The 27,727-nt window shown below is 37.6% G+C and overlaps 1 protein-coding gene across 2 annotated transcripts in view; it reads left to right on the top strand.

Annotated features, from left to right (window-relative positions):
- The window catches only part of Svep1 (sushi, von Willebrand factor type A, EGF and pentraxin domain containing 1), a 162,338-nt gene that overhangs the window by 62,034 nt on the left and 72,577 nt on the right, over positions 1-27,727 (top strand). For both annotated transcript variants that reach the window (XM_070011444.1, XM_070011455.1), the window contains exons 7-21: positions 835-1,029; positions 3,222-3,340; positions 6,362-6,491; positions 7,810-7,917; positions 8,912-9,043; positions 9,600-9,794; positions 11,149-11,270; positions 13,091-13,199; positions 14,035-14,199; positions 14,969-15,202; positions 17,807-17,968; positions 19,527-19,688; positions 24,099-24,260; positions 24,592-24,683; positions 25,733-25,829. In XM_070011444.1, the coding sequence (XP_069867545.1) occupies positions 835-1,029; positions 3,222-3,340; positions 6,362-6,491; positions 7,810-7,917; positions 8,912-9,043; positions 9,600-9,794; positions 11,149-11,270; positions 13,091-13,199; positions 14,035-14,199; positions 14,969-15,202; positions 17,807-17,968; positions 19,527-19,688; positions 24,099-24,260; positions 24,592-24,683; positions 25,733-25,829 (2,184 nt within the window). The remainder of the gene's footprint in view (positions 1-834; positions 1,030-3,221; positions 3,341-6,361; positions 6,492-7,809; positions 7,918-8,911; positions 9,044-9,599; positions 9,795-11,148; positions 11,271-13,090; positions 13,200-14,034; positions 14,200-14,968; positions 15,203-17,806; positions 17,969-19,526; positions 19,689-24,098; positions 24,261-24,591; positions 24,684-25,732; positions 25,830-27,727) is intronic.

The following is a 27,727-nucleotide window of genomic DNA, read 5'->3' as shown; positions in this document are numbered from 1 at the left end:
CACAAGTATCTTGCATTCAGACTTAGTCTTGGTTTGTCTGCATTCCACCTAATCTATTTTCTATTCTTTATCTATATTGAAGATAGCCTTAGGGATCAAGGCCTTAAGTATAGCACAGTGAATTTAGGGAGGGTACAAATACTCTTCTCATTAGATACTAGCTTAAAAATAGCACTAAGAAGCTCATAAAATAAAATTTGATTGTAGATTATATCAATAAATTCCTGAAAGACTCAATTTACTATTACTCCTTTGTAAAATCTACAAACCAAATGAAGATGCTTCAAGCATATGATAAAAGACATGAACGGCATTGATTAAATGGTCAAATTTCTCAAAATTTTGATAGATTGGCAAAGTAATGAGATAATTTAAAAGATGTAATTCCACATGGTACACAGTATACCAAACATACAGTGTCATACATAATTATTTTATGACTATGTCAATCCCATGTCAGTGCAATTTTATATTTCTTTAAAAAAAAAAAAAGAAAGAAAATAAAAGCCAGCTGGGCACTGGTGACTCATGCCTGTACTCATGCCTGTAATCCTAGCTATTTAGGAAGCTTGAGATCGGAGGATCACAGTTCAAAACCAGCCCGGGCAAAAAAGTCTGTGAGACTCTTATCTCAAAAAACTACTCAGAAAAAGTGGGAAGTGGCGCTGTGGCTCAAGTGGTAGAGCACTAACTACCCTTGAGCACAAAGAGGCTCAGGGACGCTCCTAGGCTATAAGTTCAAGCCCCAAAACCAGCTCCCCCAAAAGGCTGTAAAACTGTAGCATTTCTAGTTTGAGGGAATTCCAACAGCATTCTCTTATTTTCTTCTACTAGAAAACTATTGTCCCACCTTTCAGAAGCCTAAAGGTGTCATCTTAAACCCCTTCAACTGCGGCAAACAGCCAGCCAAACCTGGGACGCAATGTCATGTCGTATGCCGCCCAGGATTCGTTTTATCAGGAGTCAAAGAAGTGAGATGTACCACTTCTGGAAAATGGAGTGCAAAAATACACACTACTGCATGTAAAGGTAGGTCTCTACATTGCTCAGGTGAAAAAGCCAAATTCCTAAGCAATGCCATGTGAGTATGGCATAGGAGTGAACCTCTTTGCAGATTTTGCTGCAATTTTGGGATAAACTGGTAGGTATTTCCCTAATATAAATTATGAGGATTCTGGTTCAATTGGTGCACTTAAAAAATCTAATAAAATACCAGGTAAATGCCAGTAAAAATAGAAAAATAAGGATAAAATTAGTGCTGAAAATCAGGTACATTTTTCATTAGGAGATAAAAATCTTTGGGCACTTTTAAATCCATCTAAAGTAAGCAGGTCTGGATTTTTTAAAAATAATAACTAGTACTTGGTGCTGATAGCTCATGCCTATATTCCTAGATCTCCACAGAGATCTTAGCTATAGAAAGATTTAAAGCCTTAGTCCAGAGACAGTTGTTGAGTATTAGGTGAGCACATTTTCATTATTCTTAGTAAAAATTTCAAGGTACAACGTTAATGCAAACATTTTGATTTCCAGAGAGGAAGGAAAATTGCACCCCAAAACACAAGTATCAGATTCATATTTACAATTCTAAATACCAGCAGGAAATGCAGCTATGCCTACAGCTGTATTTGTAGAGAAAATAAATATAAACTTAAAATTCCAAATTCAGCCAACTATCACAAATATTGAAAAGTTAAGTACTTTGTCTCAGTGTCAGAGTGGATATGCCACTGTGCATCTTTGGAGAGGGAAATTGTCCAGGATTAAGTCTTGGAAGAAAAAGAAAACATAAACAACATAAAAATTTAAAGAAACAAGAAGATAAGAAATACAATGAAGGGGCTGGGAAGGTGGCTCAGTGGTAGAGTGCTTGCCTTGCATGCATGAGGCCCTGGGTTCGATTCCTCAGCACCACATAAGCAAAAAGAAAAAAGCCGGAAGTGGTGCTGTGGCTCAAATAGTAGAGCGCTAGCCTTGAGCTGAAGAGCTGAGGAACAGCGCCCATGCCCAGAGTTCAGGCCCCACGACCAGACCAAAAAAAAAAAAAAAAAGAAATACAATGAAATCACTTCAGATATGCACATTTGCAGGTTAATGTAACATAGCTTAAAATAAAGGATACATTAGATATCATAATAAGAGCCTGGCTCTTTTACGGTATATGTGGCTCTGTATACTGTTGAGACCTTTAATTTAGTATTTGTATTGTGAAGTTTCACACTATAGAAAGTATCATTGACTTTAATTTGTTGTTTATTTTGACAATGTGCTCTAAGACTGTTAATTAATCCAGCTTGCTAGCTTTGTTTTCAAGTGTAATTTCTCTTTACCACAGCCGTCATGCATTTCTCTACTGCATATTTCTTTTGTTTCATTCTAAAACATTTAATAAGCTCCTATTATATGTTATTCACTATATAAGAGTATGGATAAGATATACCCCAACCTTCAGAGAACTTAAATTCTATTGGAGGAGAAAATTAAATTTAAAAATGATATATTGAATGATGACTGGAAAGCACAGAAAGCTGTGGAGATTTTGGAGATGAACACTTTAGATGATTGGGTAGAATCAGAAAAGGCTTCCTGAGCTGCAAATTTAGAGAGGAAAAGTAGCTATTATGGTATAGAAGAAAATATTTATTTATTTATTATTTATTTTGCCAGTTGTGGGGCCTGGGCACTTTCCCTGAGCGCTTCAGCTCAAGGCGAGTACTCTGCCACTTGAGCCATAGCACCACTTCCGGTTTTCTAGTGGTTTACTGAAAATAAGAGTCTCATGGACTTTTCTGCCCAGGCTGGCTTTGAACCATGATCCTCGGATCTCAGCCTCCTGAGTTGCTAGGATTACAGGCGTGAGCCATAGAGGCCAGCTGGAAGAGAATATTAATGCAGGCAAATAAAAGAACATGGGGAAAGGCTCAGGAAAGAGGACCATGGCAGCTTTCACAAACTTTCACAAGCTTCCTCCTCCTTTGACAGCAATTAGCAGGGAGAGAGACTTCAGGAAGATAACTGTAAAAACAAGCTAAGAGTTCAGCAGTTACAAATGTAATAATAAACTATCATAAACTATGGAAGGTCATTACATATTCCAAATCTGTAATTGATCCTTTAAAAATAAATCACCATATTAATAAAGCTGGGGATTTACAACTTTCTTAAGTGACTTAATAATACATAATCAAGATACTGATTGATTTGTGTATTTGGGGGACCAGATGTGCAGGCTCCTCAGATCAACTGTCCCCAGGACATAGAGGCTAAGACTCAGGAACAGCAAGACTCTGCTAACATTACCTGGCAAATCCCAACTGCCATTGACAACTCAGGAGAAAAGGTAATGTTTGCATAAATAATTGCATCCTTTTCAAATGGATTCTACATATGCTATGCATATGCTTGGTAATGAATTGTATCCTATTTTAATAATGATAAAACAATATTCCATACTGTGCTAATTCATCTCAATGTTGCATCTAATAAGCACAATCAGGCCAGGCACTGGTGTTTCACACCTATAATACTAGCTACTTAGGAGGCTGAGATCTACAAATCATGGTTCAGAGCCAGTCTGAGTAGACAAATATGTGACATTTTGTGTGTGTGTGTGTGTGTGTGTGTGTGTGTGTGTGTGTGTGTGTGTGTGTGTGTGTGTGTGTGTGTGTGTGTGTGTGTGTGTGTGTGCAGGCTGGTACTGGAGCTTGAACTCAGAGCCTGGGCACTGTACCTTAGTTTTTTTTCATTCAAGGCTGACACTCTACCACTGAGCCACAGCTTGCTTTACTTCTATTTACAACTTTGTCAGGGAGGTTGGGGGGGCAGGGGGAGATGGGAGGGCAGGTGTGGTAAGGGGAAACAAAGGAGGAGGTAACAATGCTTGATAAGAAATGTACTCATTATGTTGTTCATGTAATTGTAACCCCTCTGTATGGTATTTTCACAATAAAAACATTAACAATAATAAATGGTAAAAAGTAAAAAGATTTAAAAAATGTAGACCATTTAGCCATATACTTGATAAGAAGAGTGAAAGAAAATTAAAGGAGAATATGAAATATTGATAGATTTTTAAAAGAAGTCATATGGAAATACATGCCATATTTAAAGATAGAATGGTAAACATTTAGAGAAAAAATGTACATCAGTGACATTGCCACCATGTTTTTGAAAACTGATAAGATTATTCTGGAGTATAAAGTTAGAAGCATAATACACAGATGGAAATATCAAAAAGAATTGGAAAAATAGGCTTTTGGTTGTAGCTCAGTGCTAGAGCACATTCTTAACATGTGTAAGGCATAGGGTTCAGTTTCTAGTGCCAAATATTGATAACAACAACAATAAGTACAATCAAATCTTTCAATTTATTTTAATAAATCAGTAAAAATGATGCCATCTAATATATTTAGATGCTTATCAAATCACTAAGCTCCTTTGGATTTGTTAAATATAGTTGGAAGATAAATATATTTGACTATATGAATTCCTTTTAAGTTTTTATTATTCTTTAAATTAAAAAGACATTTCAAACTACAGAAAAATAAAGTTGCAAAACAAAGATGAGAATGTTTATTAAATAATATGCTGATAAAATTTTGATTATATCAAAATTTTGGAATAGTTTAAGGTAAAACTATAAGTGTCTTGCAAACATGAGAATGTAATCTTATATGGAACTAACCCAGATGCCCCTCAGTAGATGAATGGGTCAAGAAAATGTGGTATATATACACAATGGAATTCTATGCCTCCATCAGAAAGAATGACATTGCCCCATTTGTTAGAAAATGGAAAGACTTGGAAAAAATTCTATTAAGTGAAGTAAGCCAGGCCCAAAGAAACATAGGTCCCATGGTTTCCCGTATTTGCAAGAACTAGTATATGTCTGGGACAAGCAGAAAAGATCAGATAAGGTGATGTTAGGTGAAATGAACCCCAAGATAAGGACACAGTGGTTTTTTCTTTCTTGCTATTGTTTCTAACGTACTTATAAGGTAATCATTTTGTTGCTTTGTATGTCCCTCCCCCATGGTATAACCCCTGTTTTCACTGTATTTGATGTTGGTATAATTTGGGGAGGGGAAGGGAAAAAACAAATTGTTTAAATAGGGATACAGGTGGACTCATTGCAACAATGAGATGTACAAGATGCTATGTGGAAAAAAAACTTTACAACTTTGGGGGTGGGGAGTATAGTCATGGAGATTGGAGGGAAGGGATGGTAGGGGAAAAACAAAGGAGGAGACAACAATGCTTGATAAGAAATGTACTTATTACCTTGGTCATGTAATTGTAACCCCTCTGTAAGGTATTTTCACAATAAAAAAAAAAAAAAACTTAGGAAGTGGCGCTGTGGCTCAAGTGGTAGAGCACTCACCTTGAGCTGAAGAGCACAGTGACAGCACCCAAGCCCAGAGTTCAAGCCCCACGACCAACAAAAAAGAAAAAACATTTTTTAAAAAAGAGAATGTAATCGTAATCTTAGCCTAAAACATTAAGAAACTGAAGCTGGATGTATCTCCGTGGTAGAGTGCTTGCCTGATATATATGAAGCCCTAGGTTGAATGCTTAGAATGAAAAAATAAAATAAAATCTGAATTAAAATAATGACCTAGTGCCATACAATTTGCTTTCTAAAAACTTTGACAATGACACAATAGGTATCTGACAATGTAAATGCAAATTCTTACTATGCTTTGGAAAGAAGTATTTGTATTATCTTTTAATGAAATGTTAATGGTCTGGAGTTAATTCTGTTCATAGGCATTATGAGGCACTAAATTTTTAATATATATATATTTTATTGTAAAGATACTGTACAGAGGGCAAGGTCATGAGTCCATTTCCTATCGAGCATTGTTACCCCCTCCTTTGTTGTTCCCCTACCATCCCTTTCCTCCCCACCTCCCGATTCTTCCCTCCCCCAATTATCAGTGCAAAATAGTCCATGCTAGACTTATTTGCAAAGTAAAATGCTGGAATCAAGCTAATATCCTTCAACAAAAATTTTCCTTTAAAAATGTTCAGGTATTTGTTCTGCAGGGCAATATAGAAACATTTAAATATGAAAACATTTAAAAGTCATCTTCAATTTTAAAAACCATGTAAGAACATGCAAATGTTTTAAGATAGTTATGCTTATGAACAATATTCATAAGCATGCTAGCACTACAAACTATGCATAGAATAATCTAGAAAAAATACATCAACAAGCTACGGCTCATTTCCTTTCCTTTTCTGCCAAGAAATATTTTATTATTTTAATGTTTTTTTGCCAATAATATAGAAATCAAAAGGGAATGAAGCTATGGGTACTATTGACATAAATTTTAACTTTCAAAATGTTTGTCTCTGAAAGGTGTCAATCCATGTTCATCCAACCTTTACCCCACCCTATCTTTTTCCAATTGGAGAAGTAGCTATCACCTACACAGCAACTGACCTGTCCAACAACCACGCCAGCTGCACTTTCTATATAAAGGTTATTGGTAAGTCTTCTTCAAATCATGTACGTGGTTTATAGAGAGAAAGAAAGAAAGGAAAGAAAGAGAGAGAGAGAAAGAAAGAAAAGGAAGGAAGGAAGGAAGGAAGGAAGGAAGGAAGGAAGGAAGGAAGGAAGGAAGGAAGGAAGGAAGGAGAAAAGAACAGAACAGAACATGAACACTTTTCCTGGAAATGACTGGCTATGAAGGAAATAACTTTTTCAAGGTCCATTTGAAATCAAGATAGCAATTTGCCAGTCAATACATACACACTTTATTTGCATGTTAATGAGATAGATCTCTCCCTGGCCTTGAACAATCTTTTGCAAGATTTTTTCAGAATTATACCAAAAAGACACAGGTCAGGGGGTTCACAGAACTGTCAGAGTGTCACAGAAATATTAGAACTGGGGTGAGGAGATTAGGATACTGAGATTGTGTTTTCTGCCTCTTGTGGTTCTGTGCGTCACTGGTGGTGACTGTTAACTCCTGTGTGTGACCGGAACTCCTGGCCTTAGTTCCTCTCACTAAAAACCTCATTGTTGTTCTTTACTGACCTCCAAAAATTCCACCAAGTTCAACCAGGGCTTTGAAACCTGGCTCACCCAGCCAACCTCAGATCCTCATTTCAATTTGAATTCTAATGCTTAGTAATAGATTCAGAGTTGTTTAACTTCTGTAGGTGACACTATGTCTTCTCCATTTCCCCAGTTCCAGGCCCATACCTTATTCTTTGTCTTCATCTAGAATATACCTGCCTTAGCCTCCTGGGAGGGTCTTACCTTTGGCCATAGCCTGCCAGCTTTGCAGCAACATCAGGGCCTCATGCATCTGTTGCTTGGTCTATGACATGACCCAGATCTCTACCATATATCTCTACCTACTATTGAATTAACTGTCAACCCTGTCTTGACCTGTCAGATAGGAGATGGAGGAGGAGAGTGACTAGTTTTTTTTTGCCATTTTCATTCCTTCAGTTTATCTGGAAAAGTTTTCTCGTCCTCCCTGGGTGGGTCTCTTCAATCATTGTGGACAGAACCCACAAATTCAGTGGTCATCACATCTGGAGTGCTTTCCACACAGCTGTGATCACAGTAATTTCAGGATCCTGATATTTCTTCAACAGACAAAGAATAGCCTAGCAAAATACAGCTCTTTGTTTTGCTGTTGGAATTGCAAATCAGATATACCTCATCATCAAAGGAACCACTGAAACAGCCTTGTTTCTTTCAAGGTCAACTTACATTGCAGATTTCCTTCTTTCTCCAGAGCCTGTAGTTGTTCTCACAGATTGTGCTTAATCATTTGATTTCATATTCTTTAGATGAAGAGCCCCCTGTAATAGACTTGTGTAGATCTCCACCTCCAATCCAGACCTCAGAGAAGGAGTACATTGCCAGCTGGGATGAGCCTCAGTTCTCAGACAACTCAGGTAAGATATGAGGATTTGGGGATAATCATGGGAACACTGAATTATTTTTTGTTTTGCAAAAGCTCTGTAAGAGGGTAAGGGAAGTGGAAAGCAAATCACAACTCTCCTGAGCAGGATAGGTAATTATGTAAGGCAATATGTTTTAATGCTAGTATAATTATACATGGACATTTATTAGAGCTACACTAGGTTTTTTGTAACTGGAGGTGTTCTAATGAATTGATGGCATCTCCAAGCCTATAATCCTTTTGAAGAATGAGCTCTGAATTCTATTCGTAATCTCTAGTCCAAGCTATATATTTAGACTCATTCTTAAACATGACCCAAATAAATTGACAAAGGGTCATTGAAAAAAAAGTAGGAAAAAAGGTAAGCAAATATAGCAAAAATTCACTCTAAAATTTTTACTGAAACACAGAAAAGCAACAATAAAATGATAAATATATTTCTTAAACTCCTAATATTCTAGCTGATTTATTTAAAGAAAAACCATATCACAAAATGTCATGTCAAAACCAGCTTTACAATGTCGGTGTGGGGGGGGGAGGGGGGGGAGGGGGGTATGATTGGGTGGGGGGGAGGGGGGAGGCTGGGAAGGGAGGTGAAGGGTAAACAAAGGAGGAGGCTGCAATGCTTGGTAAGAAATGTATGCATTATCCTGCCCATGTAATTGTAACCCCTCTGTACAGTATGTTCTCAAATAAAATAAAATAAAATTTTAAATTAAAAAAAAAAGATAATTCCAAAAAAAAAAAAAAAAAAGAAAAACCATATCAGAAAAATGCCTCAATCTAATGGAGCTTTGGAACATACTATTCCTATGTGATAGAACATATAGCAAACCTTTCCTTTTCTTCTAGTGGACATAGCAACATATATGGAAAGCCCTACTGATTTGCATATAGAGAAACTGAAACTTCAGATCACATAAAGACTAGTAAAATAACTGGAGACCAGTCTAATGCAAACATGCCATGCTTCCTTTCTTTTCTAGGTTCTGACTTGATCATCACCAAAAGCCACACACAAGGAGACCTTTTCCCTCATGGGGAGACTGTGGTACAGTATACAGCCACTGACCCTTCAGGCAATAACAGAACATGTGACATCCACGTTGTCATAAAAGGTATTCTCTTCATGAGACACCCCCCCAAATCCCAATTAACATGTCATAATACCTGATTACTATAGTCTTCTGTCTTGTGAAAGAAGGGCACATTGGATTTTCAAAGTTAAAATACTGATAGAGATATTTTTTCCAGATGTCATTAGCAACCCTTTACCATTTTACTAACATTTTCTCTATGTGACAATGTATTATTATAGTCATCTAATTTGCACATTTGAAGAAGCATTCTGAAAATGGTTTTGCAGCACAAAACTACTATGCACTCTTCACTTTTATTAAAGAGATGCCAAAATAATCATACAGATTCATAAATAATTATGAACTATCCTCCTAAGTGCACATAGACATGAATTTTGATGTGTGCCCAGACAAAAACCAAAAGCAGTCATTGACATATTCTTACACTGAGGATGTGTAGGAAAATATTCCTAGAGATAGTGACAGATAGGAAGAATCCTTAAAAAAAAAAAAAACCTCAGCTTAAACATCTGGAATTTTATTTAAACTTTGCATAGCACTATGTATGAGTAATACCTTGTTATTTTTAACACAGCTTCTCCCTGTGAAGTTCCCTTTACACCTATAAATGGGAATTTTACCTGTGCCCAGGATAGCGCTGGAGTTAACTGCACGTTAAGTTGCCTGGAGGGCTATGATTTCACAGAAGGGTCCACTGAGCATTATTATTGTGCTTTTGAAGATGGTATTTGGAAGCCACCATATTCCACTGAATGGCCAGACTGTGCTAGTAAGTTTTAATTTTATTCTGGACCCTTTTATGGTATATTTACATGCATATTTCTGTTAAAGAGATGATTGCCTTTCAATGGGAATTAGTGGAAAAGGGAGTCACAAATTTGAAATGTTTATGAACAAGAGAATTCTCCTTCCCTGAGTTTAAAATATTAGCCACCATAGTTATGTTCTAGATCAGGTTGCTATAAGAAAGCATCTTGGCTAACTCACAATTTATCAGAAGTATATGAATAGATCTGTTACCATGTAGTTCTTGACCTGTTAATATGAAATTTTCAGTCTCATCCTTGCTAGAAGAACTTACATTTAAGTTAACATCCCATATAAAGCATTAAATAAATAGATACATTGCATTCTGTTTAGACTGGGTATAGATTTAGAGCTCTTCTATAATCTGAAATATTTGTTGTTATAAGTTACTCGGCTGGGGTACCAGGGGCTCATGCCTGTAATTTTAACTATTCAAGAGGCTGAGATCTGCGACTCACACATTGAAGCCAGCCCAGGCAGTTAAATCCATGAGAGTCTTATTTCTAAAAAGCTGGAAGTTGGAGGTATAGTACAAGTAAAGCACTAGCGAGTAGTCCCTGAGTTCAAAACCTCAGTTCCAGCACATACACACAAAAAATAACCCAATGTCTTATCATGTAACATATTTTCTGGTATGAATCTTTGATCTAATACTATTGATGGAGTTTAAATGCCAAATATAAATATGAATATATATGCTCACACACATATGTATATCCAGTAAAGTTCACTTACATGAACTATCTTTTTTTCAAATTAAAGAATTAAATAGAAGCAAGGTCACTCACATCTTCCACAATTTAAGATCATTGGAGGCCACTGTTAGGAGATATTGCTCCTGAATATTTTGGAACATCTTGGTAAATCTAACAATACATACTCTTGATCCAAGAAGAAATTTGTCTCTGTGGAAATTATACTTTCAAGGAATATGAATCTGTATAAAATATTTGGAGACTTTTTAACATGTTAGTTGAAAATGTAAATATATGATATACACTTAGAGGTAAAAATAAAAAGAACTTAGATCCATCCAGGATCAAAAGATCTCATATTCTCACAAATAGTCTCACTTTTTCATCTAATTGGAAGATAAAGAGTAAAAGCAAACCACATTACTGAGTAACTGTGTACAATTCGGCTTGGCACACAGTTGTTGGTGATTGATTAATACACAGGAATTTTGTTTGTCATATCTTATTTTTAGAACAATAACGTTAGATTTAAATTTTTAAGCGTCCATTATTCCAAAGAAAGATAAATCTTTGCTTCAAAAACACTAACCAACTGAAGCTGTTTTGCCTAACATTTTCCAGTAAAACGTTTTGCAAACCATGGGTTCAAATCCTTTGTGACACTGTACAAAGCAACTCGCTGCGATGATGTGGATCTGTTGAGAAAGTTTTCGGAAGCCTTTGAGACTACTCTGGGGAAAATGGTAAGTCAGAAGTGCTCCTTTATTTTATGTCATATTTTAAAGGATGCTGAGAAGGTTATGAGTTCTCTCTGTTGGTGACAACTCGAATTCCCACCCCTGATAATTTCTCTATTTGTGATCCAAAATAGTTAGGATTGCTAATTAATTTTGGACCTCTGGAATATATGATAAGCCAATCTACATTTAAATGTTACCTTGAAAAAAAAATACTCCAATTTAGAAAGTCAGAGACACTGGGAGACCTGTGCTTTGAGAATAACTGTCCTATAATTTAAAAATCTAACAGAAACACCTAACATTGTAAACTATATACTTTTATGATGAGGAGTGAATTGAACATTTAAAGTATTTTCTTTTTCATTCGTATTTGTTTAGGGCTCTTTCAGCAATTGCAAAAAATGTAGACTAATATATTTAATTACATGAAACATTTTAAAGGCAGGAAAGATGTTATGTAAGATATCTGAATGTCTGATGGAGTGGGTAGCACTTTATTTGCTAACATATATTTTATAGTATTTAGAAGTATTTTATAGTACTGTTTGCCATGCACCAAGCATTGTTATAAATATATTAACTGCATTACATTGCATCCATTTAATAAACATCTTATTGTTTAAAAGGCTTTATTTAAATCCATTTGATAACACAAATTCCGAAGAGAAAAATAATTATCATTACTGGTAGGAAACCAAGAAAATACTACATTTATTAGGCCTCTATCACTACTGATCTATGATTTAAAAGGCAATAATGTTCACATATTTAATTATACCAGACCCATAAAGGCACTGAGGCAGTATGGGCTTGGAAGTTTGAACTAGTATAAAGAGGTTAGAGTGGCAGGAGTAAAGGATAGAGGGATGAGCCGTAGAGATCACACTGGGTAGAAAAAGTAGAACTGAGATGAGAAGTCAACTGGAAAGCCTTGAAAGTCATGGTAAAGACTGATATTTATTCTGATTGAGATGGAAAGTGTTTTAACAAAACTAGGGTTATGTGAGTAACCCTAAACAATAGTAGAAGCAGAAGGAGAGCAAGAAATGGAGAGAGAAAAAGATGGCAATAAGAAGCTAAAGCAAGAGACGATGGTGATTCAGGTAGATGGGAGGTGGTGAGAAGTGAAAAGAATTTGGGATATATTCTGAAAACAGATTCCATAAGAGAGTTCCTCTGATTCCTGGCCTATCCAGATCTCGAGGAGTCTAGAATTTCTACTGTTTCCAGAATTATTTGCTGGAAAATATTCCCCAGAACTAGAAAGTTGAGTTCCAGTTGGACAAAGGTGAAGGGAGCATAAAGACAAGAGGTAGGAATAGTAGAAAGTTTGCCTTTTACTGACTGGCAGCACCAGGGGGCAGACAGAAGAGTCAAGGGGATGGACAGGGTCAGAAAAGAGTGTGAGCAGGCCCGGTGGTGGCACATGCCTGTAATCTCAGCACTCAGGAGGTAAGGGGATTACAAGTTTGAGACCAGCCTGTGCTGCATAGTGAGTTCCAGGCCAGCCTCAGAGGAAGAGGAAGAGAAAGAAAAAAATACCCAGCTCATCATGTGGTATATGGGCTGAAAGTCTAGAGACAGAACTATCTCAAGATTCCTGGGCTCCCAGTGGTGAGAAGTAGAAGAGATAGAAAGGACAAGACTAATTTAAATAGTTAGAAGCTGGAGGAAAAGAAGAGAGGAGACTAGAAGCCTTTTCAGGAACACACAGAACCTTCCCTCCGTTCCTGCTCATAGAAATGTGAACGCCAGGGGAACATAGGGTTTACCCAAAGCACACAGGTGTGATTGACATCTTGCTTTCTTCATTTGATTTGCAGGTCCCATCATTTTGTAGTGATGCTGATGATATTGAATGCAGGCTGGAGGACTTGACCAAAAAATATTGCCTGGAGTATAATTATGACTATGACAATGGCTTTGCGATTGGTAATTGCATTACTTAGTGTCCATAGTTTTCTAAATGGCGATGCAAAGTGGAGTAATTCCACAAAGGTGGTATAATCTAGGAAATTTACTCTTATTCATTGGTTGACATACTTTAGGATGGCTGTATAATTTGACTATGTGCTAATAGGTTGTTATGAATATATTAAATTTTGGTACCAAATAAGTTATAATAAAATATTAGCCAAAACTTCAGAATAACAAAAACTGTGTCATGTTGTCAAAATAAAATTAAAATATTGATATCATGGATGAGAATTATAATAGTTGTATAGTACTAGCAGCAATTTCAAGTGGCAGTCAACTGACATTATAATTAGACATTCATTGACAGTGCCATGCATCCATGTCACCTGTAATGTTTATATTCTGTATGCATTTAGTTTTAGAAACTACCACACTTTCAAAATACATTGAAGGTATGGCAAATATGCCATGGCATTCTGAATAGATCCATTAAATTTATATGGAAAGCCAATTTTCTTTGTAGCAGTTCATTAAGGGAAATAAAAATAGATCAGAATTCAGCACCTACTCCTGTTTACCTCTAAAGCTAGGGTAACTATTAACTCAAAGACAGAATAGGATACATGCCTATATATCTACACAGGGCATTCTTTTTGAGTAAGTCTTTTAGTATACTCAAAGTACAATATACCCAAATTACAATATAAGATTATAGACCAAACCCTGTACGGGACGCATATCTTTTAAATGGTCAAAGTGCAGTTTGACTTGAAACTTACCATTAGAACTTAAACATACTTTGGAGATGCTACTACTATACAATCATTTGTCTCTCTGCCCCAACTGCCAGGACCCGGAGGCTGGAGCACAGCTAATAGGCTAGATTACTCTTACGATGACTTTCTGGACACTGTGCAGGGGACAAACACTGACCTGAGCCAAGCCAGATCTCCACGGATTGCAAGAAGTGCCCCATCATCTGACCACAAAATCCGGTTAATTTTTAACATCACAGGTAAGGATAAACTTTCTGTTTGAAAAGATAATATTAAGTGAGATTTGGAGTTGGAAACCTAATTCTCAAACCTCTCATTTATTATCATTATTAGCAAATGACCTCAGAACTGAGAATTAGAGACAGCATTCTCAACCAGGTTTTGACTTGTTGTTGTTTTGTTATTCTATTTAATATCACATTGCTGGTCCCACAGCAATAAATATCTTGTTTTATTCCCATTTTGGTGTGAACTAAGTATGTTTTTAAAATACAAGAAATTACAGCAATTTAATCCGTGATAGTAAAGATCTCTGCTCAAAAGGTGATGAAAATCCAGCATGTGAAAGGAATAAAACAAAATTATATTAGCCAGGTACTAGTGGCTCATACCTGTAATCCTAGCTACTGAGGAAGCTGAGGTAACAGGATCATAGTTTGAAGCCAGCCAGAGCAGGAAACTCCCTGAGACTCTTCTCTCCAATTAGTCACCAAAAAGCTGGAAGTAGAGGTGTAGCTCAAGTGGTAGAGTGCCACCCATGACTGAAAACGTCAAGCTTAGAACTCAAGGTGCTGAGTTCAAACCCCAGCACTGGCATCCACTCAAAAAGTTATAGTTTCTTAAAATTACCCATATGTTAGTTGTTCAGTGAGTGGTAGTTCAATTTACTGTGAGTTTTTCCTGAAAAGCTTTTAGGGTGCCATTTCTTTTGGTAAAAGCAAATTATATACACCTTTCTGAAACATCATAGTGTGTGTTATGTTTTCTTTTGTCTTGTTTTTATCTCAGCTAGTGTGCCATTACCTGATGAAAGAAATGATACCCTTGAATTGGAAAATCAGCAACGACTCATTAAGACATTGGAAATGATCACGAATCAGCTGAAAAGGACACTCAATACAGAGCCCATGTATTCCTTCCAGCTTGCCTCAGAAAGGCTGGTGGCTGATAGCAATTCACTAGAAACAGAAAAGGCTTTTCTGTTCTGCAGACCAGGCTCAGTGCTAAGGGGGCGCATGTGTGGTAAGACTTTTTCTTGTGATCACAAAGGTTTAGTCTATAATGAGTTAAGTGAGACAAATATGGCCACTTTTCCTCCCAAAAAAATATTGTGAGGAAAAACACATTTTCTTCTTGTGTGATTTTTTTAGTACTACTATTCTGTCTCAAGCACCTAAGCAAGCACTACAGGTCAGGACAAGAAAATATTTTAGGTGAGAGCTTCAAGCCTTATTTTTATAAATAGATCCTCACATCATAACTTTTAGCAGTAGTTCCAAGAATGGTCCAGGAGACCCTTTGTATCTGGTGAGTCTATAGTGGCAAGGTAACTACAAATGCTCACAATGTATAGAGTTCGGTACTGTACTGTGGATGCTTGATTCATTTTTTCCATCATCTTACTCAACTTGCACTAAAGACATTCCACCTTAAGACAGTCTACCTTTATCACAGCTAAAATTCTCACTTCATCACTTCAATTAACCACAAGAACTTTAACCTTGTTTGTGGGGTACCATTTGATTTTTGAGAGTCAGATTTTCACAAGATTAAGTATATTTTTGTTCATCACTTAAAAAACACCCCAGAGGCCTTAAGCAGTCATTAACACCCACAAGTCCCATATCTTTTAAGGCCTGCTTTGGCTGCCATTATCTAGATCAGTTCTAACCTGTTGCCCCACAGAAGTTATTTCTAGGTAATAGAATCTCCTCTTACTAATGTCTGTTGATGAAGATGAGTCCTGTGGTAGACAAGAGCCATGGTAGACATGACTCTTGAGTCCTTTCTAGAAAACTACCTTTAATAGTTCTTGTTACCATTCTAAGAGCTCTGCTGGGTTTTCATAATGTGACAAATTCAGTCCATTAAAATTATTGTGATTCTAAGCATCTCCTGGGCTCCTCTACCGCTTCTATGAGAAGTTAGGCATCATTTTAGCCAGTGCTTTTCATTTCTCAGGTGGCCTTCAGGCTACTTGTATCAGCATCACTGAAAATGATTGTGAAGTGCACTTTACTCAGGCCATAGTCAAAATAAATGCATCTGACACTTTGAGAACAGGGGGAAAGGGCTGGGAATTGACATTGTTAATGAGTACCAGTTAGTGAGAACCCATTATAATGTCTCAGGATCATCTAATCAGTAATTTCAAGTATCTTCTCTACAAAAATAGTAGCTTTCCCAATGAGTTTAATGGTCCAATTTGGACTCAGAATTGTTGAGCTCTTTAAACCTACTAAATCATAGACTGAATCTCCATGGAAAAAAATGTTTTACAGTCAGTCTGTTTCCCATGGACTTTATAAACTGAGGATGCTTCAGGCAGGCCCTCAGAAGAGGGTAAGTCCTATAAGCGTGGAAGGACTCTGTTTACCTTAGCAGATTTAACCTCGCAGTATTAGCCTGTTGTTGTTTCTAGAAATGAGATGGGATGGCCAAGCTGTCTGCTTCATAAGGGGAAGTATTAAGAAGAACAATTAAGAAAACTGTTTTTTTTGTTTTTGGTGCCGGTCCCAAGGCTTGAACTCAGGACCTGGGCACTGTCTCTGAGATTCTTTTTTTCTCCCCAGCACTACACTTGAGCCACAGTGCCACTTCTGCCTTTTTCTGAATAGTTTATTAGAGTTAAGGGTTTCACAGACTTTTCTACCCTGGCTGATTTCAAACCAGAATCCTCAGATCTCAGCCTCCTGAGTAGCTATAGTTATGAGCCGCCAGTACCTGGCTGAGAAAAAATAATTTAGTCACGCTAGACCTTAACCAAAATATTCATTGTTTTATCCTCTTCTTCTGGAATCTTTTTATTTTTTCCTTTGCAGTCATGGGGCTTGAACTCAAGGCTAGGTGCTGTCCTTGAGCATTTTTGCTCAAGGCTAGTTCTTACTTTGAGCCACAGCTCCACTTCTGCTTTTCTGGTGATTAATTGGTGATCACAGTCTCCTGGACTGGGGCTTCATTCAAACTCTGATCCTCAGATCTCAGCCTCCTCAGTAGCTAGAATTACAGGCATGAGCCACCAGCGCCTGGCCTGGAATCTTTTTCTTTGTTAACTGATGATCTGGGTTAGCTTTTACCCATACTTTAAGGGCTCATCACAGAAGTCTCAAGCTTGCTCAATGAAAGTTTGAATGTTCTCAAAAGCAAACAAATAAAAACAATTTTAAAAACTAAAAAAGTTAAATAAAATTTAAAATTAATAAAAATAAATAAAAACTACTTGGAGAGGAAGGGTGGGAGAATACAATCATGATTCAATGTACGTATATAGAAAAGAACCATGTAACCTGAAGGGATAGGCGGGAGCAAAGGGAAAGAATGTTGGAAGAGGTAACATTGGTCAACATGCATTGCACTTATAAACTGACATGTTGAATTGAAACCCCTAAAGATAATAAAAATAAATAAAGAGGAAAACAAAATCCAAATCATAATAACCACTGTTCTTGGTTTCTAGAAATTTCTGAAAGGTTTATGTTGGGAGTGGACCTCTGGCAGTAAAAGTTAATGAGAGCAATGGTACCTAGAAGCAATTTTGATTAGTTTTATGTCAGAGGAAAAGAAGAATTTGAGCATCTTCCTTGGTTGTGATACTGATTTGTGGTTTTTTGCTTGTTTTCTCTATAGTCAACTGTCCTTTGGGAACTCATTATTCTCTGGAGCATTCTGCCTGTGAAAGTTGTGGGATCGGATCCTATCAAGATGAAGAAGGGCAACTAAGGTGCAAGCCTTGTCCTCCTGGAACTCGCACTGAGTACCTCCATTCCAGAAGCATCTCTGAGTGCAAAGGTAATGCATGGGCTTAGCGGACATTCTAAGCAGAAACAGCCTGAATTTTGTGGCCAGTTGGATGGGAAGAAGGATTTCTTCACCCATCTCTTGATTTATGGCTAGGACTCCTATTAAAAAAAAAAGTGTTAGGGGCTGGGAAGGTGGCTCAGTGGTAGAGCGCTTACCTTGCATGCTCGAGGCCCTGGGTTCGATTCCTCAGCCCCACATAAGCAAAAAGAAAAAAGCCGGAAGTGGCGCTGTGGCTCAAGTGGTAGAGTGCTAGCCTTGAGCTGAAGAGCTGAGGGACAGTGCCCAGGCCCAGAGTTCAGGCCCCACGACCGGACCAAAAAAAAAAAAGTGTTAATCAGTAAGAGGAGAGCATACCAATTTATTTCATCAAGTTTTAGGTGACCTAGTAGTCTTTGTAAATGAACACTCCAAGAAGTAAAGAAACTTGTGGATAGAGTGGAGAAGGATGGTTGGATCAAGGGGTGTGAACTAATGTTAATAAGTTAGGGATTACTTAGCAAGGCCTGTTTGTTCAGACTCTCTTCGTAGTTCTGTCTTCAGAGATACGAATATTCCTTTTCTCTAGGTAACAAGGCTAATGTCTCTAAGGGTGTTATGACTTGCTTCATGAGTAAAGGGAAGGGGAAAGTCAAGGAGCTCTTCCTGCTTCTATAAATTTCTCAGATTCCTTCAGCTTTAAATATCCACTATGCCAAGATACCTTCTTTTGGGGTCTAGTATTCTAAGATCTGTCACACTTCAGAAATCAAAATAGAAAGTAGACTAATAAAAGAACGTGATTGAAAGCATATTTATTCTTTGTTTTAATGATAAAATATTACTAGAATGTCTCCCCCATTACAAAGAAATTCACTTATTTTGGAAATATTCCATGGTTCTCTCTTGAAATCAAACACCAATCTCCATTCATCAAATAGCTGGAACTTTTTCTTCCTTCCTTCCTTCCTTCCTTCCTTCCTTCCTTCCTTCCTTCCTTCCTTCCTTCCTTCCTTCCTTCTTTCCTTTCCTTAGCATCTGTTGCCAATACTATGACTGCTTTGCTTTGTTTTGTTTTGTTTTTGCTATTTCCCTCCAGCCCTCTAGTGAAGCAGCATCTCTTAAGTAGTAGGAAGCAGCAGAGCCAGTTTTCATTCACTGTAGCAAAGATGTGAGAGTGATTATATAAGACTTGCTCCCACTTTGGTGTTTGTTTTGATTACTCAAGAAAACACTGTACAAGTTGTACACAAGTTCCCCTGTATACGGTTCATTCTTGCGATAGTGCCTTTCAGTGATCTGCATTCCTCACGTTATTCAGCAGTTAATCATAAACACACACTGTATTTTAACTGCCAAACACTAACAGGCCAGGCCGTAATGGGAGTAATCAAGTCTAATATTTAGTAACATTGAGAGGCAGGAGCTCTACAATGTATGTGCTTGACCACCAGGAAGAAGAATGCTTCATGTCTTTTCTATTCTACATTAAAATGCAGAACCCCTTACCCAGTGCAGAATTAATTGGGTATGATCATTACTAATTACATTATTTTTTTCTTCTTTTTAGCTCAGTGTAAACAAGGCACATACTCTTCCAATGGTCTTGAGACTTGTGAATCATGTCCACTGGGCACCTATCAGCCAGAGTTTGGCTCCCAGAGCTGCCTCTTGTGTGCGGAACCCACTACCACGGTGAAAAGAGGAGCTGTGAACTTCTCTGCTTGTGGAGGTTATCCAAAAATTAACACTATTTCTTTAAGCCTACTGGGGTCTATAGAATGTTTTCAGCCACACTGTATGTCTTTCTATATTCAAAGAATGTAATCAGCTGTCTTGTCACAGAGAGTTTCTTTACAGTCACCCAGTCAACACTTCAGGACAAACATTCGACTAGTACTATTAAACTAATGTAAGACTTGGTCCCAGGCCTCATGAATCAACATGTGACTTCAGGCCTAGGAGATATACATCTATTGCTTTATTTATAAAATGATTTCCTATTTAGTGCTCCTCGGAACTCTGAAAATAGAGAGGTCTCTGAATTCTGGCATTTCATTCCTTATGATGTTAAGGGTCCTTAGATGGTCATTCACTCTGCCTGTACTTTACAATCATCTTTACATTTATACAAGTATTTTACAAATATGGAAGCCCAATCTCCACTCCAAGATATTCTAATTTATTATATCTGAGGTAAGGCCTGGACAGTAGTTTCTAGTCCCCCGCCCCCAGATGACTCTCAAGTAACAGGATAAGTTGAGAGTCACAGCTTTAGTTCTCAGCCAGGAGAACCAAGGGTTTGTTAAACACCTATTGTTGCACCTCATCCCCAGAATTCTGGGGTTCACTAAGCCTAAAGAAGATCTCATAATTTTCATCTTTAGCTAGTTTTCATCTGTTTTATTGGTGTAGGGTCTGCATGTTAAGAACTACTGGCTTAATATATTATATAGTTTTCATCTGTTTTATTGGTGTAGGGTCTGCATGTTAAGAACTACTGGCTTAATATATTATATATTTCTCATGTGTGTGTATTTTTAACTAGCATCCCTACTGAACATAGTTAATCTAGTCAAAACTTCTTAAAGATGTAAATAAAAAATGAAAACAAAAAATTATCATGAAACTGGGACTGGCAGTCGAGGTCAACCTGCTGTCAGAATCTACAAAGCTTTGCAAGTACTTAGCAAAGTCTACAAAACTGTATTAAAAGTCAGAAGTAGCCAGGTACCGGTGGCTCACGCCTGTAATCCTGGCTACTCAGGAGGCTGAGATCTGAGGATTGCCCTTCAAAGCCAGCCCAGGCAGGAAAGTCCATGAAACTCTTATCTCCAATAAAACACCAGAAAACCAGAAGTGGCGCTGTAGCTCAAGTGGTAGAGTGCTAGCCTTGAGTTGAAGAGCTGAGGGACAGCGCTCAGACCCAGAGTTCAAGCCCCATGACTGACAAAAAAAAAAAGTAAGAAGTTACAGGCCAGGTAAGGTGCCTCAAGTGGTAGAGTGCCTACTTAGTATGTATGAGGTCCTGAGTTCAAATCCCAGCACTACCAAAAAATAAGGTGTTAGACTACCTCTGCTATTGAGGAGAGAATAAACATATCTAGAAGATATTGTATACTCTCTCCATTCTGAATGCTCTTATTTAATAACCTAAGATTTGTGGCAACCCAAAGATGCTGCTCCCTTATGGAATGAGTGGGTGGCTTTTGGTGGCACTGGAGTTTGAACCTAGGATCTCATGCTTGCTAGGCTGTTGATCTTCCAGTTGAGCCATTGAGCCACACCTCCACACTGCTGAGTCCTGGTTTGTTTGTTCTTTTCCCCATGGTGATTTTTCTCATTATTATTATAAAGGTGATTTACAGAAAGGTTATAGTTACATAAGTCAGGTAATGAGTGCATTTATTTTGGACAGTATCTCCCCTTCTTGCTGGTTCTTTTTAAGATAGGATCTTGCTTCCTGTGTGGACATACATCTCAGCTCCAGTCCACATCATGTTGGCTTCCATCATAGCTGGGATCATAGAGTCCCACCACCATGTCTAGTTTCTCCCATAGAGGCAGAGTCTAATGGACTTATCAGCCTAAGCTGACCTGGAAACATAATCCTCCCAATCTAGCCTCCTACATAGCTTGGAGTTATGATATGTGCCACTGCGCCCAACTGGAGGTGAAGATGGGTGTCATGAACTTTTCTGCTCAGGCTGACCTCAAACCATGATTCTCTCCTTTTTAGCTTTCTAGGCATCTAGGATTCCAGGATGAGTGAGGTTTTCTGAGAAGCCAAGCTGTGTCTTCCCCATCTTTCTAAGCAACACAAAGACACATTCATATACCTCCTATACTAACTGCACTCCAGCCATCCTTTCAGATATAACTATCCTTAAAAGCAAAACTACATAGAGTCTACACAACAAACATATTAACCAAAGTATGGTATTTTTCAGGGCAGAATTCACATGGTGTAATTCCTTACAAATGCTAACTCACAGCCCAACAAAATAAATACCAGGAAAGCGTTACTTGAAGGTGGGGGAAATCAAGGGTGAGACTAGACAAATGAAGGGGGAAGCGGGAATGCAGACATAATATTCAATACATATCCTATGAAACTAGGCAAGTTGAGGGGAGGGGCTGGGTTGAGGAGATGAAGGAAAATGATGAATGGGTGACATCCATCAAGATGCATTGTCCATAGAAACTGATTTATTGAAGTAACTCCTTTGTATGGCTACTTAAAGACAACAATAATATATTTTTTAAAGATATAACATAAAAGAAACAACTGTATGGGAAGTTTTTATGAGCTCATTTTCCCCCCCATAGGGGCTCATCAAGCATTGCATTTTGGGTAATATTCTTCTCTCAAGAGTTGTGGGGAGTAGGGAAACATAGAGTTATAGGTTTTTCTATATCCCATGTTTAAATTATTTGCACCATGGTAGATGGAGAGAGTTCATCAACCTAAATGTTTCACTGAAGAGTGGCAAAGAGAATTTTCTAGCACCTAATTGAAACTCATAAACCATGTCAGCTGAGTAAAACCAGCTTTAGATTTCTTAAAGCTAAGCAAAGCTTCATACTATAGTTGAAATAGATCTCTTGGGGACTCTCACTTTGTCAATATGCAGACACGCTTGAGAAGAAAGTCTGCAGCAGAAAATTCTGTCCCCCCCACCCCCCGCACTTCCTCCCAACCATGAAATCAAGTAAGATTTTTACACTGAAGCAAGTTCTTATTTGACATGTTTTTTCTTGTTGCTTTCAAAATAAGCTTTGAGGTTTGCCTCACACCAAATTTGTAATTAAGCAGTTATAATTCCCAGAACATCTCAAAATGCTGGGAACTGCCCCCATTTCTCCCAATATTCCTCACATCAGTTTAACCACATTCTGCTTATCATAAGTAAGAACTGGGCATGACAACCCAACACTTTTGGTGCTGCTGGGTAAGCTCTATCTTACTTTATTTTATTTTTTTTATTTTTTGGGTCCAGTTGTGGGGCCTGAACTCTGGGCCTTGGTGCTATCCCTCAGCTCTTCAACTCAAGGCTAGTGCTTTACCACTTGAGCCACAGTGCCACTTCCAGCTTTTTTTTTTTCTGCTAATGTGGTGCTGTGGAATCAAACCCAGGACCTCATGCATGCAAGGCAAGCGCTCTACCACTGAGCCACCTTCCCAGCCCTGGCTATCTTACTTTAATGTTAAATGTGTATGAGTTCCAGAATGGCCCCTTATATATTTTTTCTAGTTTCAGTTCATTTCTTTTTTTCTCTCCTTCTTTCCTTCCTCACGCCTTTCTTCTTTCTTCTTGCCTTCTTATTTGTCTTTCTGTCTTTCTTTCCCTCTTTTCCCTCTCTCTTTCCATCATACTCTCCCTCCCTCTCTCTCCTTCTCTGCCTTCCTTGCTTCTTCCTTCCTTTCTTTTTTCCTTCCTTTTTTGTCCTATTTGTTTTTGTCTTTCTTTTTTTCTTCGTGTATTGAGCATGTTATACAGTTTCCCTTTTTTAATTTTTTGCTAAGATATCAGTTTTTATATTTCTTTTGTATATTGAACATAAAATACTTTTGTTGTTGGTTCGGGGTGGGGAGGGGGCGCTTGAACTCGGGCTCTGTGTACTGTTCCTTAGCTTTTCCTCTCGAGGCTAACCCTCTATCACTCGAGACACATCTTTACTTCTTCCAACCTTTTTTGTTAGCTCATTAAAGATGAGAATCTCAAGGAATTTTCTGTCTAGGCTGTTGAGACTGTGATCTTCAGAGCTCAGCCTCCTGAGTAGCTAAGCATAAGTCACCAGCAACCAGTGGTTGCAATAGTTTTTACTTGTTAAAAATCACATGACAAAGGGAAAGCTCTGGGAAATGTTCACAGTATAGTATGAAGTGGAAGAAAACTAATATACACTATTATGGATAATGCTGATCTTTATAGAATAATTATATGTGGTTAATGACAGGAAGGGGAAACCATAAAACATTTATCTGGGAGATAAACAGTGAGGATATTAAATATGTAAAAGGGACTACATTACTATTTCAGTAGCCTTCTTATATCCCAAAATTTGCAGGAACTTATTAAAAATATAATGTGTTGTTTTATATGCACAGAGTTTGAGTGGTTTCTTATTTCCTTGGTAGTACCTTGTCCAGCAGGAGAATTCTCTCGATCGGGATTAATGCCCTGCCATCAGTGTCCTCGAGACTATTACCAGCCTGACCCAGGAAAATCCTTCTGCCTATCTTGTCCCTTTTATGGAACTACAACTTTTGCTGGTGCCAGATCCATCTCAGATTGTTCTAGTAAGTTGATATACTTCATTTCTTACACACCCCATGATGGAGATTCTTTGCTCATCTCTGATGTTTTTCAAATCTCCTTTTTTAATGTGTTCGGGTATCTGGGCTTGTTAAATTGACCTTTTTTAAGATATTTTTAATGACAGAATAGCTCAAAGTGCCATTTTGGAAGTGCTGGACTTGGTGATTGCCAAATGTCTTTCAAAAAGGTTTATTACTGAAATAAAAATATGTGGCTTAACTCACTCTACAACCAGAATCTTAGTGTCTGGATGGGGCCAAATTATTAGTAATATGTACCACACACTGACATGTACCCTATTAATTTTGGTAGGTTTTAGTTCAAGTTTCTCAGCAGCTGAAGAAAGTGACATGTTCTTTAACTCTCCTGGAAGTAAAGAAAAGAAGTATGAAGTTGGCAGTCAAGTAAGTCCATTTACTGCACAATGGAATAGCTGGAAAATAATTTTTCATCTTACATGTCACACAGAGAACTACCATGTTGGCAAATCTAATCAGACTCATGAGTTCTGTAAGTGAATAATTTTATTTACTCATGATTCCTAGGAAGAACTTTCAAAAATGACACATTTGATGTTCAAAGTACCAAAAATGAGTTTTTCCTTAATGTCTGTCCAAGAATATGTGGCTATAAGAGCCTTTGACTCACTAATAATTGACACTAAGCACAAACATAGCCCATCATTTAAAAAGGAATGTTTGGCTTAGCCAAAAGCCTGTTGAGAATGGCTAAAAGAATTGTTCAGCCTTCACTTCTAAATTATTTACATACTTTGTGCCAGCAAGAAAACATTTCTTGGAATAATGTGAATTTGAAAGAATTTTTTTTTAAAATAACATGAGTCATGAACTTAACTAAGCCAATTGTTTCTCATTTTTTTAAACTACTTGTTAAGTCTGATAACTTTTGTAGATTCTACCATTATTCTGAATTCATTTTGCCCAGTCATGGAATCCTTGGCTTTTGATGTTTCTAAAGATGATACGGTTTCATTTGTTATTTTTCAACTCCATACAGTCAAATACAATGACTTTCTGGAGGTTTTAAATTTGTACTTGGAGCTGAACTTATTAGTCCTAGAAATTTGTAGGAACCCCCTAAAAGCGAGGGCTCTCAAATATTCAGGCTCCACACCAGGGATTTTCATTGAACTGGCCTGGTTTGCAATCCCTTCCATCAAATACTTCTAAAACATATCAAATAGATGCACACATGCTGCCAGCATTTAGGAACATGACTCAGGCTTACTGGAACATCACTCAAGTATTGTAGCTATCATTTGCACCCATAGATGGAAGGCACAAATTTTATTCAGACAATGCTCCACCTAGCTTTCATGAACTCACCTGGAAGCAAGAACCAGCTGTTTGATGTCATCTCTTGGCTGCTTAGGCTGGATTTCAGTTGAACAGAGTGCTTTATCTCTAAAAGGCATCTTTTCTTTTGCTAATAGGTTTTCCATGAATGCTTCTTAAACCCTTGCCACAACAGCGGAACTTGCCAACAAGTTGGCCATGGTTATGTTTGTCAGTGTACTCCAGGATATACAGGTAACTGAGCAATGCAAACTTTTAGTATCGTTAGTATATTTTATTGTGTCTTGCAGAATCAAACTTAGAATGCTAATGATATACTGATGTAAAAATAATACAAGATACACTAGACTCTTACCAGGGGGAAAATTTTGAATTGAGAAAAGATTAACCATTAGGTAAAAGAAAAGATATTCATACACCTACAAAGATTTTTTTTTTTGCACATTTTAGAGGAAACTCACATCATAAGTGACTACTTAAATGGGAATACAGTTCCAGCAGCCATGTGCCCAAAGTTCCTTGTAACACAAATTAATGCATGACATTCAACATAGAACAGATTGTCCAGCACAAATATTTTCAAGCACATTCTTAGTTTTCTCCCTTGTTACACAATCGTAGAAGTCTTGGTACATGGCTAAGATTTGTTGCTTTGTTTCTATCTTCCTCACGGCTCTACTTAGAAAAAGCAATATGGCCTTGGACTCAATTGCATGGGAGTTATGTAAGAATTATGTTTCCCTACGAGCTTGGTTCACATTAATTAAGCTGAGTCCAGAAACACTTAAAAGAGAAAATTGAACTGTGCCTTAAAATAACAGTTTAAAATAATTCCATTTTATTCTGGAAATTTGTTAATGATACTAGAGAAATTTTTGTCTTTTTAACAAAATTGCAATCAGTTTCAAAGGATTTGTTTTGTTTTGTTTTGGTTGGGCTAGTACTGAGGTTTGAACTTAGGGCCTCACACTTGCCGGCCTTGGTCTGTTGGCACTGTACTATTTGAGCCACTCTTCAGCCCCAGATTAAAAGTTTTTAATGAAAATAAAATTATACAGAAGGGATACTCGACTCTGGGTTTCCCCTCACGTAGGAGAGTCTGCTTTGCTTGACTATTCTTCTACTCTTGAATAAACCTGCTCTCTCTCTGCTTAAAAAAATAAAAAATAAAAACAGTATGTAAGTAAACTAATTCTCTAAAAAAAAGCATGCCAAAATTATATTGGAAAACAAGATATACTCAAGGGCTAGCAAGAATGTCTTCCTTCTACTTATATAGTTGGCATGTGTGTGTGTGTGTGTGTGTGTGTGTGTGTGAGTGTGTGTGTGTGTGTGTGTGTGTGTGTTTGTGTGTGTTGGGGGGACAGGGTTGTGAATTTTTTCATACAAAGTTTTGTCCCAACATTACATACATAAGAGGTCTTATCAAAGATTCTATAAATGAGTGGTGGGTTAGAAAGGGAATATTATATGATGGTGGTTCTCAAGCATAATGTGTGTCACAATCATCTGGAAGGCTTGTCCAAACACATATTAATAGGCTCCAGAAATATGGCAGTAGGTGTGAGGTGTTACTCCAGGGTTTATATTTCTATTAAGGTCTCAGGGAATGCCAGTGGTCTGAGCATCATATTTTGACACTCTACCTACCATCCCAGAGTAGAGGAAGATCATAGGTTTTCAGTTGAGTTAGCCCTTGGAAGGCCAGTGTGCATCATCGTAGGGGAAGATGAAGCTAGGCATACTCAGGCACCTGGGATGTGAGCTACAATTTGACCTCTGGCATGAGCACTGAGAGTTGAGCTGGCATGTGAGCTGTTATCTGGCAAGATTTTGCTCCACCCTCACCCCTTGGCCAAGTGACCTTAATAAGGAGCATCTCTAACTTCTTGCTTTTTTTTGGTTTTTTATTGTGAAAATACTGTACAGAGGGTTTACAATTACATGGGCAAGATAATGAGTACAATTCTTATCAAGCATTGTAGCCTCCTCCTTTGTTTCTCCTTCCCATCCTGACTTCTTGTTTTTTTCACCTTGGAATTAACAAAATTCCTGGCTCCAGTTAGACTTCAAAACTTCCCTTTTCACTCCTACTTTTTATTTGGAATTGTTGCTATTTTCCAGGTAGTCTT

Source organism: Dipodomys merriami, unplaced genomic scaffold, assembly GCF_024711535.1.
Source record: "Dipodomys merriami isolate MVZ:Mamm:240054 unplaced genomic scaffold, mDipMer1.0.p SCAF_11, whole genome shotgun sequence".
Classification (NCBI taxonomy): Eukaryota; Metazoa; Chordata; class Mammalia; order Rodentia; family Heteromyidae; genus Dipodomys; species Dipodomys merriami.
The sequence above is the reverse complement of the archived record's forward strand: the minus strand, read 5'-3'. Positions and strand labels throughout refer to the sequence as shown.